This window comes from Oreochromis niloticus, linkage group LG3 (assembly GCF_001858045.2).
Source record: "Oreochromis niloticus isolate F11D_XX linkage group LG3, O_niloticus_UMD_NMBU, whole genome shotgun sequence".
Lineage (NCBI taxonomy): Eukaryota > Metazoa > Chordata > Actinopteri > Cichliformes > Cichlidae > Oreochromis > Oreochromis niloticus.
The window spans coordinates 22601850-22618940 of NC_031967.2; the positions used below are offsets into that span (position 1 = coordinate 22601850).

Here is a 17091-nt window from a genome sequence, read left to right on the forward strand (position 1 = left end):
ATATTTTTTCATGTTACACTTATGTTAAATTTAACCCAGGCTAAGCAGAGAAAAGACTTTTAAACTTAGAGGCATGAGCTCTATTTTAACGCGAGTCATTCTAAACCTGGAGATAAACAAATAGCAAAGTATACATGCAGCAGACCTGTTTGGATCTAGCTGTTAAATGATAGTTGCTTTTTCAAACTACAGTTATTGTCCCACATGAATCAGTTAATCAGTTCATTGTGTGGCCTGACACCCACGAGACTGTGTTATAAATGCAGCAGCTCGATCGAACACTCTAAACTCGAGGCTTGAAAAGGTAAAACTAATCAGACTGATTACAGATTATCTGTAGCAATAATCCAGATGTGAGAGCTTTTTCTTCCTTTAGTCACATTTATTCAAATATTTTCACATATTAGGAGGAAATATACATTTTTAACATTTTTATTTTTTGCATGATGAATTCAATCAGTTCTATAAAAGTTTTACACCGGAAACTGCTCTCTGCTGGTCAGGGTAACAATGCCATCCATCTTGTCGAATAAGCCTTCAATCGCGGCGTTATTCTTTTTGCTTGTCAGCACATGGTACCTGCCCCCGCAGCGCTCTACGAGCCCCATCAGTTCCCCGTTCCTTAGGATGTGCTGCTCTGCGCTCTCCCCTAAAATCTCCCCCCATGTGAACAGCACCAGAGCGCGCTGCCAGATCTCCTGTCCGAGCAGGCTCATGTGCTCCTCCACGGCTCTTCTGTACTTCTGCGTGCAGGTCAGGAAGGCCGGCATGAGCAGCAGGACGACGTGGGGACCCGGGTGACACCAGGAGATGCTGTCGAGAATGCCTTTCAGCTGAGAGGCGTTTGCCTCCTCGGGTCCGTCTCGCCACCTAAGGCCGAGCGGCTCTGCGACTGCGAGGCGCCTTCCGGATATTTGGCCTTTCCACGACCTGAAGCTAGAGCCGCTGAATTTGGGCGCTTCTCCACCCAAGATGGTGACACCAGCAGGGGAGCGGGAAGACCAGGTCTCTCCTAAAACCATCACCCTCAAATCCGACCCAGGAGAGTCTTTGTTGTTTGCTCTTGTGCGAGGTCGAGACAGGAGCTTCAACTCGCCCATCACCTTTGCACTTTCGACCGCTTCTTGCATCACTTTTGTCTTCTTTGTCTCCGTCAGCGTCTCGACTTTTAGTGTTTCAAGGTGACAGTTATTGCTCTCTGCAGCTGACAAAGCTGTTTTCATCCTCTGATCTTCATTATCTGAATCTTTTCCTCTTCCTCTTTCCCTCCTCTCGCTGACCTCTCGGCACACTAAAGGCGAGCTGTCTTCTGATCTCTTATCATCAGTCCCGTGTTGTCCGTTCTCCAAAATGCTGTGCTGTTTCCGTTTCAACTCTTCCTCTCGCTCTTTGAGGTTCTGCTCCCACGTGCTCAGTTTTTTCAGTGAATCCTTTAGATTTCTCTCCTTCTTGCGAAGCTCTTCCTTCAGCAGAGTCATTTCCCTGCCCATCTCATTCAACTGCTGTGTTGTGTAGTTCACGTGCTCGTTCTGCATCTGCAGCTCCGACTTCCAATTGAGCAACTCCTGTTCTTCGTTCTTCAAGTAGTACTCCCTGTCTTTCAGCTCTTTCCCTTGGTCTTTCAGTCCTCTGACCTTCTTCTGTAGATCGTGACCGTGAGAGCTTAGCTCCTTCTGTCTGCCCTCCAGGACTTTCAGTAAGCTTTCCAGCTCCCTCTCCATTTTCTCAACATTCTGCGCCTTCTGCTGCACTTCTTGCTCGTATTTATCCTTCTCCTCTCGTTCCTTCTGTTCTTTTATCTGCAGACTCATTTCCAGTTCTCTAAGTTCTTGTTCCTTACTTTCCAACTTTGCCTGTTTTTCGCCAAGCTCCTCCAGCTGTGCGTCGATGTCGTGACGTCTTTTGCTCAGTTCTTCTTCGCTTCGTTGCAGAACTTGCTCCCTTTCACTCACTTCTTTCTCCCTTTTTAGGAATTTCTCTTCGAGCTCCTCATCCCTCGTTCTCTGTTCGCTTTGTTTCTCCATCATCTGCTTCTCAAAACGCTCTCTCAGCTCATTCATCTGCGCCTTAGTCTCATCTTCTCTCTCCTTCACCATTTCTAGCTCCACTTTTAGTTGGGCATTGGCGTCTATTAAAGGCCCCAGCTCCAGATCTTTCTCTCTAAGCGTGATTTGGATTTCCTCGTATCCTCTGAGATATTTCCTGACCTCTTCGTCACTGTCCTTCTTCACTTCCTCACACTTAGCTCTGAGGTTGTCAGTCTCTTTTCTCATCATCTCATTTTGCTCCTGCAGCTCCTCAACTCTCTTCTGACTTAACTCGTTTTTCTCTGTGATGACCTGAATGCTCTTATGCATTTCTTCCTCTAGCCGACTTACGGTGCTGTCCTTCTCCTGTGTGATTGACTCAATATCCTCATCTTTCATCTTGATCTCCTTTTCATATTCCTCAATCATGGCCGTCATCTCCTTTTCCATTTTCTCAGTGAGCTCCTTCAGCTCTGACTTTGTCTGCTCGATCGTTAGCCTCAGCTGGACGGTCTCCTTCTCATTTTCCCTGTCTCTTTGCCTGAGGCGGTCAAGCTCTTCCTCTTTCTCCTGCAGTTTTTCTGTCATTTCCGCATCCTTTTCCCTCTCTTGGTCTTTTTGCCGCTGCTGTATCTCATCGATAGCGGATGTTTTGTGGTCGTTGCTTTCTTTCAGCTCTTCTATTTCTCTCAAGAAGCTCGCACATGTCTGTTTTGCCTCATCGATCTCACCGTCTCTCTGTGCAAGAAGACTTTGGGCTTGTGTCAGTTCCTTTGTCTTCTTGTCGATGATCTCTATCAGCTTGTTCACCTCGTTCGTTGCTTTCTCATCCTTCACCTTCTGCTCTTCCTTCCATCGTGTCTCCCTGGAGTCGGCCAGCTGTTTGGCGCTTTCAATGTCAGCCTCCTTCTCTTTCAGTTTTCTCTCCATGTCGCTTAAAAGCTGCCGTTTCATCTCCTCCATCTCTCGTTCTTTGTCTTGCAGCCGTTGCTCTGCCTCTTTCTTTTGGCTGAGAATGATCTCACCTCTTTCTTCTTCCTTTCTTTGCAGGATCTCATCAACATCTTTAATGTGCTGTTTTAACTTTTCTATCACTCGGCTGTTTTCTTCCGCAGTTTGCTCCATCTGTTTCTCGTGATTTAACTTGTCTCGTTCTCTTTCCTCTTCTGTCTGCTGCAACTGTTGCTCGAGCTCCTTTAAACGTTCTTTTAACATTTCTAATTCTGCTTCTTGTTCCTCCAGTTTTTGCTCCAAAGCTTTTTTGTAGTTCGAATAATCATTTTCTTTCTCCTCCATCTGTCGAAGCTTCTCCTTCATTTCCATGAGTTTGGATTTCATCTCATCTGTTTCCTTTTCCTTTTCTTGCAGCTGCTGCTCAGTCTCTTGCATGCTTTTTAAGTGATCCCGTTCTTTCTCCTGCTGTTGTTGCATTTTTTCTTTCATTTCTTCCACAAATGCTTTAAACTCCTCGATCTCTTTCTCCTTCTCCTCCAGCGTTTGCTCCATCTCTCTCTTGTATTGCTCTTTGTCCCTTTCACGTTCTTTGATTTCGTTTTTGAGCTGACACTTTAACTCCTCTGTTAGCCGATCTCTCTCTTGCAGTTTTTCCAGAACGTACTTTTCGTGGTTCTGATTCAGTATTTCCTTCTCTTTTGCATGCTTTAGCTTTACCTCTTCAACTTGAGCAGCATAGGTTTCTTCCAAGTCTCTTATCTGTCTCTGTCTTTCCTGCAGTTGTTTATCTATTTCTTTTGCGAGCTGTTGTTTCAGCTCTTCGGTCTCTTTTTGCCTTTCTTGCTCTAAGCCCCTTAGTTTTTCAGTGTACTGTTGTTGGATCCTCTCCACATCCTCCTCCTTTTGTTTCACATTTTTATGAACTTCCTCCTGGTGTTGGGCACTTCTCGTCTCCATCAGATTTACCATCTCACTGATTTTTAGCGTCATCTCTTGATGCTGATGTTCTAAGGCCTCTATCTCCTTTTCTTTCTCCCTCATCTTTTGTTCCAGTTCTCGTTTGTGGTTTTGATGAATCATCTCTTTGTCTTTTTCATTTTCCAGGATCTTTTCTTCCATTTGTGCACGGCACTTTTCTTCTATATCTGCGATTGCTTTCTCTTTGGCCTCCACACATTCCTTCTTTTCTTTAGCAAACAGCTCTTTCAGCTCTGCGGCCTGCCTTTGTTTTTCTTGCTGTATGTTCTTTATTTCGTCATCGTGCTTTTGTGTCATCCTTTCCAAGTCATCAGCTTTTTCTTTCAGCTTCTTTTCATATTCTTGCTGTTGTTGAGCTTTTGCTGTCTCCATCATTTTTTCTATTTCATTAATCCTTGTGGCCATCTCTTCCTCATGCTGCTTCCTTATGTCTTTTATCTCTGCTTCCTTCTCCTGTATCTTTACCTCCATCTCTTTCTTATGCCGTGATTTCATTTCTTCCAATTTCCTCTCCATATCTGTCTCGTGTTGTTTTGCATTATTGAGAGTAACCTGTTTTTCCTCCGAGGCTTTCTTCATCTCTTCTTCCATCAGTTTGTCTTTTTCGAGCAGCTTTATTTCCATCTCACTCCTCAGTTTTTGTTCCATCTCTGCCGTCTCCCTGTTTTTTTCTTGTACTGTTCTCTCTAGAGTGTCCTCATAGTGGGTTTTAGTCCGGCTGATTTCTGCTGTTAAACACTCGTGTTTTTCTGTCCAGTCAGATATCTCTTTGTTGAGGAGCTCTATGGTCTGCCTCAGTTTCCCATATTCTTTCATCCATTCTTGTGTCTTTGCTCTAAAAGCATCCTCCCTTTGTTTCATCTCATGTTCCTTTTCTACGCTGGCACGCTCAAGGTCGAGAAGCTTAATTTGCTGCTCCTCAGTTCTTTCCTGCAGCTCCTCAATCTCTCTCTCTTTTATCTCCAGTTTGTAAAGCAGCTTTTCCCTTTCTTGTTGAGCTTGGCTCAGTGCTATGCGGATTCGCTCCTTTTCCAGGCTCAGATCCTGAATTTCTTTCTCTCTGTCCTCTGTCAGCCATCGCATCCTCTCCTCCAGCTCACCGAAATCGTTCTTCCTCTCGCCGACCCTCATGTCGTCATCCTCCGCTTCTTCCTTTTGAATGTCAGCTTTTCCTGGAGATTTCACCTTCTTCCTTCTATCAAAGAACCATCTGATGCTCTTCATCTCCCTGTCCCTCATGTTCTTCAGCTCTGCCTCCTGACGAAGCATCTTCTCTCCAATCTCCTTCAGACGCTGGTTGAACTTTTCGTTTCTTTGTTGGCTCAAATCCCTGACTTCTTGAACCAGACCGGAGAAAGCCTCGCATCTGTTCATTGTTGCCATCTTTTCCACTTTCTCTAGCAGCTCTGTCACCTTACTGGAACCTCTACCTCTTCCTCCACCATCTACACTGCTGATGACGTGGTACCGCCGCCTGCACTTCTCCAGAAGCAACTGCAGGTCCCTGCCTCCACTCTGGATGTGCTGCTCAATATCCACTCCCTCTCTGAGCTGATCTCCATGGGTGAACAGCAAGATTGTGTGTCTCCATACACCTTCTCCCAGAAGTTCCAGATGTTCTCTCACATGTCCCGCTTTCACCAGTGTGTCCACCCTCAGAGTCAGCAGGAGTGCATGAGGACCCGGAGGGCACAAAGACACACTGCAGACAATCTCTCTCTTCACCCTCTCTGGTGTTGCACCTGCCACACCCGCCTCCCAGCCCGGCGTGTCCACCACAGTCACCAGCCGCATGGCCACCTCCGCTTGTTGACGAATGCACTCTTCTGTTACGGCTCCCGACTGGAAGAACCCTGTTTTTCCAAGGATGGTGTTTCCAGCAGAACTTTTTCCAGTTTCACGCTCGCCCAGTAGAACCAGTCTGATCTCAGGAAGACGTCGAGGGGATTTGGAGAAAGACTGGTGGGCATCCAGCTCAGAACCCTGTGGACCATCGCCTGACAGGAAAAAAGGGAATATTTTCAGTAAAAGAGAACTATTTTTAATGCCATAATCCAGCTGTAATCTCCAAATATTTGATGTTTTTTATTTAATTTTGATTATTAAAAAAATAGCCCAGAATAATCGCTCAGGCTACATTCACACGTAAACGGGTATTTTTTTCAACCTTAAAAAAATTTAAAAATCATATTGAAAAATATCTCCATCTCCATGGATCTCAAGCACTAACTACAGCATCCCAAAGCAAGAGGTGGGCATATAACCCTAACTATACATAAATGTTGGCCAATCAAAAGACAATAATCAAAATGTTGTCATATAAAACTCTGTCTTCTTTGTCTGTGTGTAAATGAAGAAGTTTCTGAAACACTTGAATGAATGAAATCTCTATTTTTAGTACAGTAAACAAAGCTACATTTACCTGAGTACTGTATATGTTTGTACAGGCTTTATTTCTTTACAACTTGGGACTGACTTTCTCTGCTGTGCAGGTAACAAGAGAGAAGTTCATCAGAGCTTTCAACAGGAAAATCAGGTAAAACTCAGCCTTACAATAAAAACTGTAATTGTAAGTTCCTACAGTAAGACAAAAACAGGCTCTGTAAGCCTGCGGAGACCTGTGTGAATCCCTGTGATTTTGGTTATAGTTAGTAGTGTTACCACTACTTACACACTAGAAAACATAGAGCCACACTTGTGTTTATTTTCAGTTTAAATTTCATAATCACATTACTTTAGTGACTTTCAGTCTCTGTCAGCTTCTGAGCTCCATCCTAGCAAATACTACCGACCTAAACACAAATCAGCACTGGTTTTTAGAGTTGTATTTCTGGTCTGTGACATTTTATTTGTGCTAAAATTAGGCCCATGTGCACAATGTCTATGTCTGAACTGAACACAATGAAAAAACATTTAACAATCACTTTTTAACTTCAAGCTGTAAAGATGGATACGCTCTGTGATGACAGTGATGGCTGCTTCTAGCAGGATAACACACAATTGTCACTGGTTTCTTGAACATGACGAAGGGTCCACTGTATTTAAATGACCTCCCAGTCACCAGATCTCAATTTAATAGAGCACCTTTGGGATGTGGTGGAACAGGAGATTTACGTCACGGATGAATCTGTGTCACAAAGAATTAAGGCCGTTCTGAAGGCAAAAAGGAAAACCAACCTAATACTAGCTAATGAAACTAATGCAAAACCTTTAAAGTGACGAGAAGTCACTTAGTGGTTTTCATCAGTGCTGTTTATGTGTAAAGATAAACTCTAAATCCTGACTGAAGCTCCTCCTACAAACACATTAGGCCCATTCAAGGTGGGGGTCAAACATGGTGCTAGCAAGGTGTACCTAATAAAGTGGCTGGTGCAAACAGTGTGGATGTCAAGATAATTTTGGCACAAACTAAACTTTGTGTTTGCACCTGATGCTTGTTGAATATCATAATTTATCATTACTCCATCTTTGTGATGCAGTGACGACTGATGTTAACTTTGTTCTGGTCTCCATCAACCTTTTTTCTGAGCCGTCTAATCATATGAAATGATTTCATGAACTTGAGAAAACTTTGGAAGTGTTATAAAAATAAACAGACTTACTAATGAGAGTGGCTTTGATGGTCCCTCTCTGCATCTGTGCCTCCATCTGTCGCTGTTTCTTTCTCCTCTCCCTGGCTCTCCTCTTCCCATCGGCCTCCAGCCCCAACACGACGGTATCCATCTCTAAATGGTTGCTTCCATCCTTCTTCTTATCTACCATCTCCTCCAGCTTCCTTATCAGCTCTTTAACCTGTGTCCCATCTCCTTTGCTCCGGTTATTCACAACATGGTATCTGTTTCCACACTTCTGCAGGAGTCTGTGGAGCGACGGGCCGCTTGACAGGATTCGTTGCTCCATGGTGCCCATGCCCAGTTCGTCTCCTCTGGTAAACAGCACCATAGTGTGCTCCCACACGTGTTTCCCCAACGGCTCCAGGTGTTCCTCAATCTCTATGATGTAGTCATCTGTCACAGAAGCACAGGCCCGCACGGCCAGCAGCACAGCGTGAGGCCCGGGAGGACAAAGCGACACGCTTCTCAAAGTTTCTCTCCTCACCCAGTTAGGGGTGCTATTAAGCGGGTAGTACCATTCCCACCCAGGTGTGTCCACCACAGTGAGTTTTCGCCCCGCCACATCAGCTCGCCTTTTCACACACTCCTCTGTGGGCTTCCCGCTCTCAAATCCCCCCACTCCTCCCAGTATTGTGTTGCCTGCGGCGCTCTTCCCGGTTCCTTTCCGGCCCAGGAGGACCAGCCTAAGTTCCTGAAGAGCGGGGGGGCTAATGTCTGAGGCAGGGGGGTGTTGTGGCTTCATGGTGGCCTGCAGGCTCTCATCTGTGAAGAAAGGGAGAAGTACTTCCTCAATGCACCGCACCGGATAAGCTGAATGACACAGACACAGAAATGCGATAATAGTCAGACATCTGCTCACTACTTTACTCTTAAAACTGCACCTGAAGCCCTCAGTTTCAACACCCAGCGTTACCCGCCCTCTGCCAATGTTACCCGCCCTCTGCAAGAGGACTATTATTCTATGCTTGCAAATTATATATTGATTGTAACACATTAAAGCACATCTGCATCATAAAGTGCAGACTTTTTGTCATTGTCATTATTAGTCTGTCTTCAGCGTCACACAAAGGGGCCAGAGTGCAAGCTAAAATAAAAATTACTGTTTTATAAAGAAGTAAAAGATCTACAAGAAACTCACCACCATTTGTGCTTGCAGCCGGACTGCAGTTCTCATCTGTCGTGTCCATCACCCCTGCATGCACTTTCCTCCTCTTCTTCCTCTTCCTCTTTTTCAGTTCCTGTGTTTTTTCTACAGCAACGATTTCTTCACCATCATTACGAAAGGAAACACAAAAAAACCTCCCCCCCCTTGCTAAATAACTGACCCAAGCTGATGATTGCAGTCACACAAAGTGAACAAAGACTGTCTGAGGGAGGCAGACTCGCTGCATCACGTGACCTGTCTGTGGTATTTTGGCATGCTCTCATTGAACACGACAGGAAGTTAGAAGGGTGGCACGGTGAGCTTTTGTGACAGTCCATGTTTGCAAAGTAAACGCAGGCAGTACGTCTCTGCTCGTACATGCCGCGCACAGATGCATGTATGCACACGGTGTACATACACAGAACATGCTTCTGCATGCACACATGCGCAGATGCATGTGTTATCTTGAGAACTGCAGAGCTCCTTACCGTCAAATGGTGCTCTGTGGTTAAGAGTGTGGAACTTCAGTTTCCTCTACTCTTGAGCGACAAGAGACGACTCAAAATAAGATAAGTCTCATCGCCACAGAGTTTTTTGTTTTTTTTACTGAGGAAACACAGGCAATCTATAATTTAAGATCTTGTCCTTTAAAGCAAGGATGAAGACAGGTTTGCATTTACTTAAGATGCAGAATTTTAATGTTTGTTTTCTACTTTCAGAAACGTGATGCTAACTGAAACTAACTGTGTCGAATAAGGAAGAGCACCTTTCATCATGTTTATCAGAGCGACACGATGCACTATGTTCCTCATTTTACTGATGGCTACACTACACTAAACTGAAGCCGCCAATCATCCTACAATCACTTCCCCATATTTACATCATGCAAATTCAGAGTGAACTCGGAAATGGCAGCTGACAGAGAGGAAAACAAACAACTAAAAAGAGCAAATGTTTCCACTGTTAGTCAGTGAGGTTTTATTTAAACAGCGCTTCTCAATAACAAAATTCACAGTGTTTCACAAAACAGAATAACATGCAACAATTAAAATAGCATAAACAGATAAAACTAAATAAAGGCAACCCTCTTTCTTTATTTTAGAAACATGAACAGCTTCAATGAGTCGTACGTATGGAAGCGAGTGTCACAATTTGGGGCCCACAACCTCAAAAGTACAGTTATCTTTTGTCCATAACTTGGATGTCGGTAGGACTGACAAATACTGATCAGCAAACCTTAGAGATCTAGATGGGGGGTGTCAAAAATGAGGCCCGGGGACTTTTAACATCATCAAGTTTTAGAGACCAAAGCCAGTTATCTACACCAAAGTAGTTAAGTGATAAGTCATTAAATGACAGACCTGAAAACCAGTTCCTGTTTGTCACTGTCTAAACGTCTTTACACTGACAGAAAGTGCAGTTTCATTCATCCGGCCCACTCGAGATCAAAGTGCGCTGTATGTGGCCTTAATGTAACGTGAGTGTGACATCCTTGATTTAGACAAGGTGGGCTCTGATGACAAGTCTTCAAAAAGCATAGAGAAAAATTATGATGATTGTCATGACAGCTGAACAAGCTGTTGATTTAGATAACGACATACAAGTGCAGAGCCAAGAGAAAGACTCTTTTTTTCAACACTGGCACTGGAGTCGTAAACTTTATTTATAGTTAATTAAGAATAACTTCCATCACTGTTTTATATTTTTAAAACCAACTGTGGACTACACATAAAACGCATGTCTTGAAATTGTATTTATTATTAGCTTTTCTCTATTTGGTTTCATTTTGCTTCTGTGTTTTTAGTTTTGTCTATTTCTGAGGTTTTGGTTTCATTTATTGCTTAGTATCTGTACCCTTTAGTCCTTGTATTTTAGTTCTGCTTACTGTTTGTGTTTATGTAGTTTATTTAGTTGTTAAAGCATTTTCCTTTGTCTTTCTGTGCTCTCTGGTAGTGGTTCATTCGTATTTAGCATTCAGTATTCTTCCCTCCTCCACATCCTCTCCCCTCTGTTTGATTTCAACATGATTCTGTGTTCTTAGTTTTATGTCTGGTTTGTGTTGGTGGCTTGAGGTTTTGATTTTTATCTTTTGTTATACTTGATTTCTAGTTGCTGTTCATAAGGTTAATTATTTATGTTTCTCTGGGGCTCCTTTTGTTTGTCTTTAGGGCTTCTTTTGTTCACTGTAGTCTGTCTCAGTGTTAAGTGGTCATCTCTTGGGTATTTTCTTGTTTTACTTTGTTACCAAGTAGTCTCTGGGTTTGTTGTTTTTTTTACAATTTTCTAGGGATGAGTTTAGTTTTTTATTTCCTGGTGCTTGTAGTAACACTAATCCCCCTGCTCTGTCTCGTCCTCCCATATTTCTTCCTCTATTGATCCACTAACTTTCTACATTATGTTGTTTTAGTTGTTTTCCATGTCTTAGTTAGAGTTTTACATCCTCTTCTGGCAAGATTTGGTGCAGCTGTGCATCTTTACCCTCTGGTGTTCATATTCCTGTGTTCAGTGTTATCCCTGGTTATGTATTTTCTGTGGTTTCTGGTTTTATGAATCTGAACATCTTGACCTTAAGTTGTGTCCAAACTAGAAGTGACATGGTGACCGGGTAGCATAGAAAGTGAATGACATTCACAGGCATCGAACAGCTATGGGAAAATTAACCGCTAATGTTGATGAACCGAAACAAATTTTTATCAATTTCCATGTGAGCGACCGAGGTCACTACCAATTAGAGTGAAAATAGCTCTGATATATGACCTTGTTGTAAATCCAATTTGCTGACAAACTGACAGCTGGTCGCACACATTCCAGACTCCAGTTGTCTAGCTAACCCTCTAATGTACCAGATCATGTGTCAGTCGAAGACGTTGAGAAGTTTATCTTGGCTCCCACCCACTTCCCATTACCAACACTTATTTCTCCCTTACTCCAAGAATCGTATTCACGTTCTGTGGTTTCTGGTTTCCACGTTGCTTCCAGTGAAGCTTAAGAGCCTCCTTTTGGCAACTGGATCTCGTAATGTCCGCAAGCGACTGTCCATCAGCTACAAAGTGATGTTTGACCAACAAATAATCAAAGCTACATCCATACTAGAAGGGATGGACAATGATATGAACACCAGAAACTACAAAGAAAAATGGTGGCGATGTGGACTGGGCAGGTCAAATATTCCTATAACTTCCAGATGAGTGAGTGAAGCGATTGCCAATGAGTATAGGACAGAGATGGCTGACATAAGACCTGGTAGTAGAAGACATTGGAGGATTACCTAAGCAACCATAGCCTGAAATACCCAGTAGCATCCAACCACCTTCAAGTGATGGACAACGAGATGATGGACAAAGATTTTGTGGGTCTTTTGGGCTAACTGACAACAAACTGAGGCGATATGATAGAAAAGCTAGAACAGCTATTAAATGGGCCTCACACAGAGATTATTTTCCCAGTTACACAAAAAGCAGGAGAAAAGAACTGAGATTCTGAGATGAAATAATGAAATAATGAAATAATGGACTGAACATAATTTTTTCCCATTTCTTCAGTTTGTTCATAGGCAGACATTTTATACATGCTGTATATATTTTATTTTTTACTTAAATATAGTATGAGAAAGAAGATAGATTAGCACAGAGGCAAATAACAATTTAGCTTTACCTCAGGTCAATCTCAAATAAGAGATGCATTTATTTCCTAACAGTTGTTGTATTGTGTCCCTGCACCTTGGCTGTGTGGCCTCTCTGGCTATACACACATGGTACACCATGTTCTCCTGTCCTGTCCAGCGAGCACCATGAAAACACACACAAATATTAGATCATGTTCTTTATGATTCACCCTTTCCTCCAGCACTGCTCAGGGTTAATAAAAACAAACCCTGTTTATGGAAAGGACTGAATCAGCCGTATTGATTTGGCACCATTAACCCAAGCGGAGCTGTTTTGAGGTCTGTTAAGTGTTCTGCGAGTATTACCATGATGGATGCCTTTTGACACGCGCGCTGCTTTTTGTAAATGTCAAATGAATTACTTTTATTGGACTCCCTGCAGCAGCGGCAGCAATCCCCTCCAAATGTGAGGCTGTCCAGCATCTAAAAAGAGTCCATATCATGAATATAAAATCAGCCCGAAAAATTCCACCATCAGCGCCGGAGCTCTCTTTAATGTATCATGTAAATTTCCATCGGCATTTGCTGATTAGTTTGCCCCTGAAATTAACTGGTCAATGGAGAAGATAAGTGCTAGTGGTGGAAATGGGAAACACAGAAATGTACAGTGCCGTGTTCCCTCTGTAATTTTAGTTGAACTGTGAGGCTTGTGGGGTTTCATTTTTAAAGTAAAAGAACTGCAGCCAATAAAGTTTCTTTTTATGGCTGATTTAAGAGTGCACGTCTTTCCAGCTCTGAAAATTAAACCATATTTTATGGTTTGAGTACCACTGATGGAAAGTCTTTCTCACGTATTAATGAAAGAGAAATTTTGTTCATGTACTAACCACCCACTCCTCGGAAGTTTTGTCTTCTATTGTTTTTGGACTCGTTTGTTGCTCTTTATTAACTTTTGACACAATATCAGTGCCAGTATTGAAAACTGTTTACATCTAGTGACTCCACAGCAACATGTTAATGCTAGATCATGCTAACTGTGAGCAGCCACAGATGTAGCAGTGTTTGCAAAGGTGATAATACCATATTAGCAAAGATAGCAGTGGTAACATAAGCAGCATACAAACTGGAACAATAGTTATTAAGCCAAACCAAAAGTGCCATTTGCTCATCGCTACTGATGTGTCCTATTCATAGTGCTAGTTGATAAGCTGCTAGAGGGCTCACATTTGTTGCATTTGTGCACAGATCCTTTGATCTCTTTTGTCCTAGGTGTTCTGTTTGCTTTTCACTTTGTTCACCACTATTCACCATTTCATTCAAGAAGGTCAATAGAGATAAAAATAAAGCTCTTCTAGCTAGCAGTTAGCAAGTGTGCTAATTAATTAGCTTAGCCTAGGCTTTATTAACTCGACATAGCTAAAATTCATGGGATAACTGGCTGCAAGTAGTTTGTACCTAGCTTACGCCAGCTTCTTTTTAAAAAATTAATCTTTCCAGACATAAAATCTGATGTTTCTTTGGAGTGCTGAATTTGTATTTCATAACCAGTGTTGGGGAGTAACGGAATACATGTACCGCCGTTACGTATTTAGAATACAAAATATGAGTAACTGTATTCCGTTACAGTTACCGTTTAAAAAGGTGGTATTCAGAATACAGTTACTTTGTTGAAATAAATGGATTACACGGCGGTACTTTCCTGTTTCATATTGTCGCGGGTCAGGACTGTTTGGGTTTGTTTGACAGCTATGTTCTGTTGTTCCAGGCGGCAGCGTTACGGTTGCCATGGTTACAGGGTGACGCTCTCTCTCTGCGTGTTTCCTGGGTGAGAGAGCGCTTTTTTGTTGTTGTTGTTGTGCTAAGCTAATAGGCAGAGTGCTACATGTATAGCCCTAAAGAATGTAGCATGATGGGCAGTGTAGTCCGTGCTGCAGCGAGAATAGACTACCGTACCCGTTATGTGTCTGTGAGCGAGGGAGGGAGAAAAAGGAAAAGTCCGAGCTGTCACGGAGCAAAAACGGGAGCTGGAACCATGTAAATATAATAATAACCACAGCAGCCAAGAAGAGTGCCTGACGAGCCTAGCTGTAAGTAAGCTATTAAGACTCAACTGTACACTGTGTTCGTGTTTTCCTCCGGAAAAAAATAAGTTCCGTTGGAGCAGCCTTTCAACGCCTCTCTCTGTCTCTCGGAAGCAAAGTGACCCAGACAACAAAGTAAAGCTATTTTTCGGCTACCAGCCCGACACGGAACCCACTGTATTAGCTAGAGGTCCCTTTACTACTGTTCGGAGCCGCGGACCTTCAGTAACAGTAATAAATCACAGCAATAGTACATTCACGTAGTTGTAAACAGCATGATAATATATTAAGTAATCCAAAGTATTCAGAATACGTTACTCTCATTGAGTAACGTAACGGAATACGTTACAGAATACATTTTGGGGCATGTATTCGGTATTCTGTAGTGGAATACATTTTAAAAGTAACCTTCCCAACACTGTTCATAACTTTTCACTGTAGATCTCAGTGCAAGCAAAGGTCAAAACCAAAACAAACCTATCAGAAAGTCAGCAAAATCTTTACAAGTGGCCAAATCAACAATCTGCTTGTTAAAAAAGAATGAATCCACCGGGCAGTGCAGCAACACCAAAAGCCCTGATATACCAGAGAAGACAACTAAAGTGCAAGATGACAGAATTATTTCCATGGTTAAGAAAAATAACATCATAACATCAAGCCAAGTCAAACTGTAAAAGCAGCCAAAGAGGCCTAGCAGAGCATCTCAATGGAGCAAAGACGGCATTTGGTGATATTCATGGGATCTAGGCTTCATGCAGAAACTGACTGCAAAGGATTTTATCCAATAACTGAAAGCAAGCCTTCTTTTTAAAATCCAATTTTATTTATTTTTACTGAACTACTAAAATGGTGTGTTTGTCCAACAAACTTAGGTTTTCTAAGTCCATTCTACTGTGCCTAGGTTGCCATTATAGTTTGTTTTTTAGACTGCCTTTGTGTCTTCTACCCCTGTGTTTAAGTTTCCCTCGCCCTTTATGTGTTTCATGTCTGGGTGTCATGCTGTCAAGTTCATGTTGTCATGTCTGCATTCCAAGCTGTTTACTATTTTACTGTGAAAGTTCCTGTCCTGTGTGCAGTGTGTCTTGTTTTGCTTCCCCTGGTCTCGTTAGGTATGATTTGTCCCAGCTGTGTTCCCACCTGTTCCCAATCCTCTCTTTATTTTTCCGTGTATTTAATAAGTCCTCTGTCCTTCTTTGTTGAATATCAGGTGGTCTCTTGTCTTTTGCACCATGTCTATGTCATGTCAGCTATCTTTGTATCCACACCAAGTTTCATGTTTAGAGTTTTTCATGTTTTATTTTTAGTTTCCACAGTTTAGGTTATTGTTTGTTCTCGTCTTTGTTTGACTTATGCATTACTTTGTATTTTTCCATCAGCCATATTAAACGGTTCGTTTTTTGTTAACTCAAGTTACATTCCATGTTCCGTTTTGTCTGCACTTAGGTCTACTAGTCATACTTCACACAGTCGGATACTCAGCCAGACTGTGATAAAAAATGTATGCAACTTGAGATTCAACAAGTGTGAGGCTGAAGCAACGTAGAAATGTCCCAACAGGGTAAAGCAAGTACTGCTGCTGTTGCCTTAGTGTTATGTTAAAATAGGAATTTTCACCCAGTGACTCCAGTGGATCATTGGGCTTTCAAGAGTTAAATTTTTCCTGTGAGACAGTTTTAGAAATATTAGAATAAATAGCTTTCAGGTGGGTTCAAATTTTCTTTTATTTTCCCGTACAGTCTAACCTTAGCCTTTTTTAAAAACCCCAGACCACGCTCTTACAAACATAACCAGGTATGTTTTTATTCCCCCAAGCTGAACCCCAGTTTTTCACATCAGGGTTTTTCTTTCACCTCTGATATGGTGTCTACATAAACTTTGTATTCCTGCTAGCAGAGGAAATTTTATGCTTTTTTCCTGGAGTCATTTGACAAACCAGAAACCCCAAGTTTGATTTGTGAAACTATTTATTATATAAGTACAAATATACATACCCTTTAAACAACAAGAGAAGAGGAGAGCACAAACAGACTGAGATGGCAAACACCTTCTAGTGGAGTAGCAGAGTTATCATAACCTTGAAATAATAACAAGCCAAAGCCAACACTTTCAATAAAACTACCACATGAGCAAATAGCAACAACAAACAGACTCACCGCTATTAAAAGTGAATGAACATGCAGCACAAAGACCACATCTTATACTGAGTAGAAGGGTTATATAAAAAAGAAAGCGAAAACAAATCACATTTATTTTACAAACACACTGAAATAGACATCCTCCATCAAAATGCTTTTGAACCAACAATGAACCGACATAAGTGGGAAGAAACTATAAATAATTTACAATGCTAAATTAATACATAACAAACATGACACAAGGTCGACAGCTACTTTTTCTGCCTTAAATTTACTATTAATTTCAGAAGCACTTAAGTTTAAGTCTAAAGTGAACAGTGTACAGTGTACAGTACTGTGCAAAAGACTTGAGCCATCCTCAATTCTTTATATTTAGCTTTGAAAATGGGGAATAGGTGCAATGATTTAGGGATAACACACAAAGTCTTTCATTCTGTGTTTTTCCATCCAGGTATGCTTTTACTGCTTTGGCAGTGTGTTTGGGATCATTGCAATGCTGAAAAATGAAGCTTGCCAATCAGACAAAATTGTATACATTTTTCTCATTTTTTTTT

The 17091-nt window shown here is 42.0% G+C and overlaps 1 protein-coding gene across 2 annotated transcripts; it reads right to left on the reverse strand.

Annotated features, from left to right (window-relative positions):
• Positions 1-367: 367 nt before the first annotated feature.
• Positions 368-9137, reverse strand: si:dkey-185m8.2 (trichohyalin). 2 transcript variants are annotated; one of them, XM_013272801.3, is made up of 3 exons: positions 8712-9137; positions 7562-8383; positions 368-5956 (listed from the first exon to the last, which is right to left on the reverse strand). In XM_013272801.3, the coding sequence occupies exons 1-3, from the start codon at positions 8758-8760 to the stop codon at positions 474-476; spliced, it is 6354 nt and encodes a 2117-aa protein (XP_013128255.1). In that variant the 5' UTR covers positions 8761-9137; the 3' UTR covers positions 368-473. The 2 variants fall into 2 exon arrangements, with proteins under 2 accessions (XP_013128255.1, XP_019208974.1); XM_019353429.2 differs by having other exon boundaries at positions 7562-8335; positions 8712-9134.
• Between the last annotated feature and the right edge of the window lie 7954 nt (positions 9138-17091).

Excerpts from the sequence above, each read along its gene's own strand:
- si:dkey-185m8.2 (XM_013272801.3), bottom strand. The coding sequence starts at position 8,760 with ATGGACACGACAGATGAGAACTGCAGTCCGGCTGCAAGCACAAATGGT. Across the intron at positions 8,384-8,711 it reads GGCTGCAAGCACAAATGGTG|CTTATCCGGTGCGGTGCATT; the intron begins GTGAGTTTCTTG and ends TGTGTCATTCAG. Across the intron at positions 5,957-7,561 it reads CATCAAAGCCACTCTCATTA|GCGATGGTCCACAGGGTTCT; the intron begins GTAAGTCTGTTT and ends TTTTCCTGTCAG.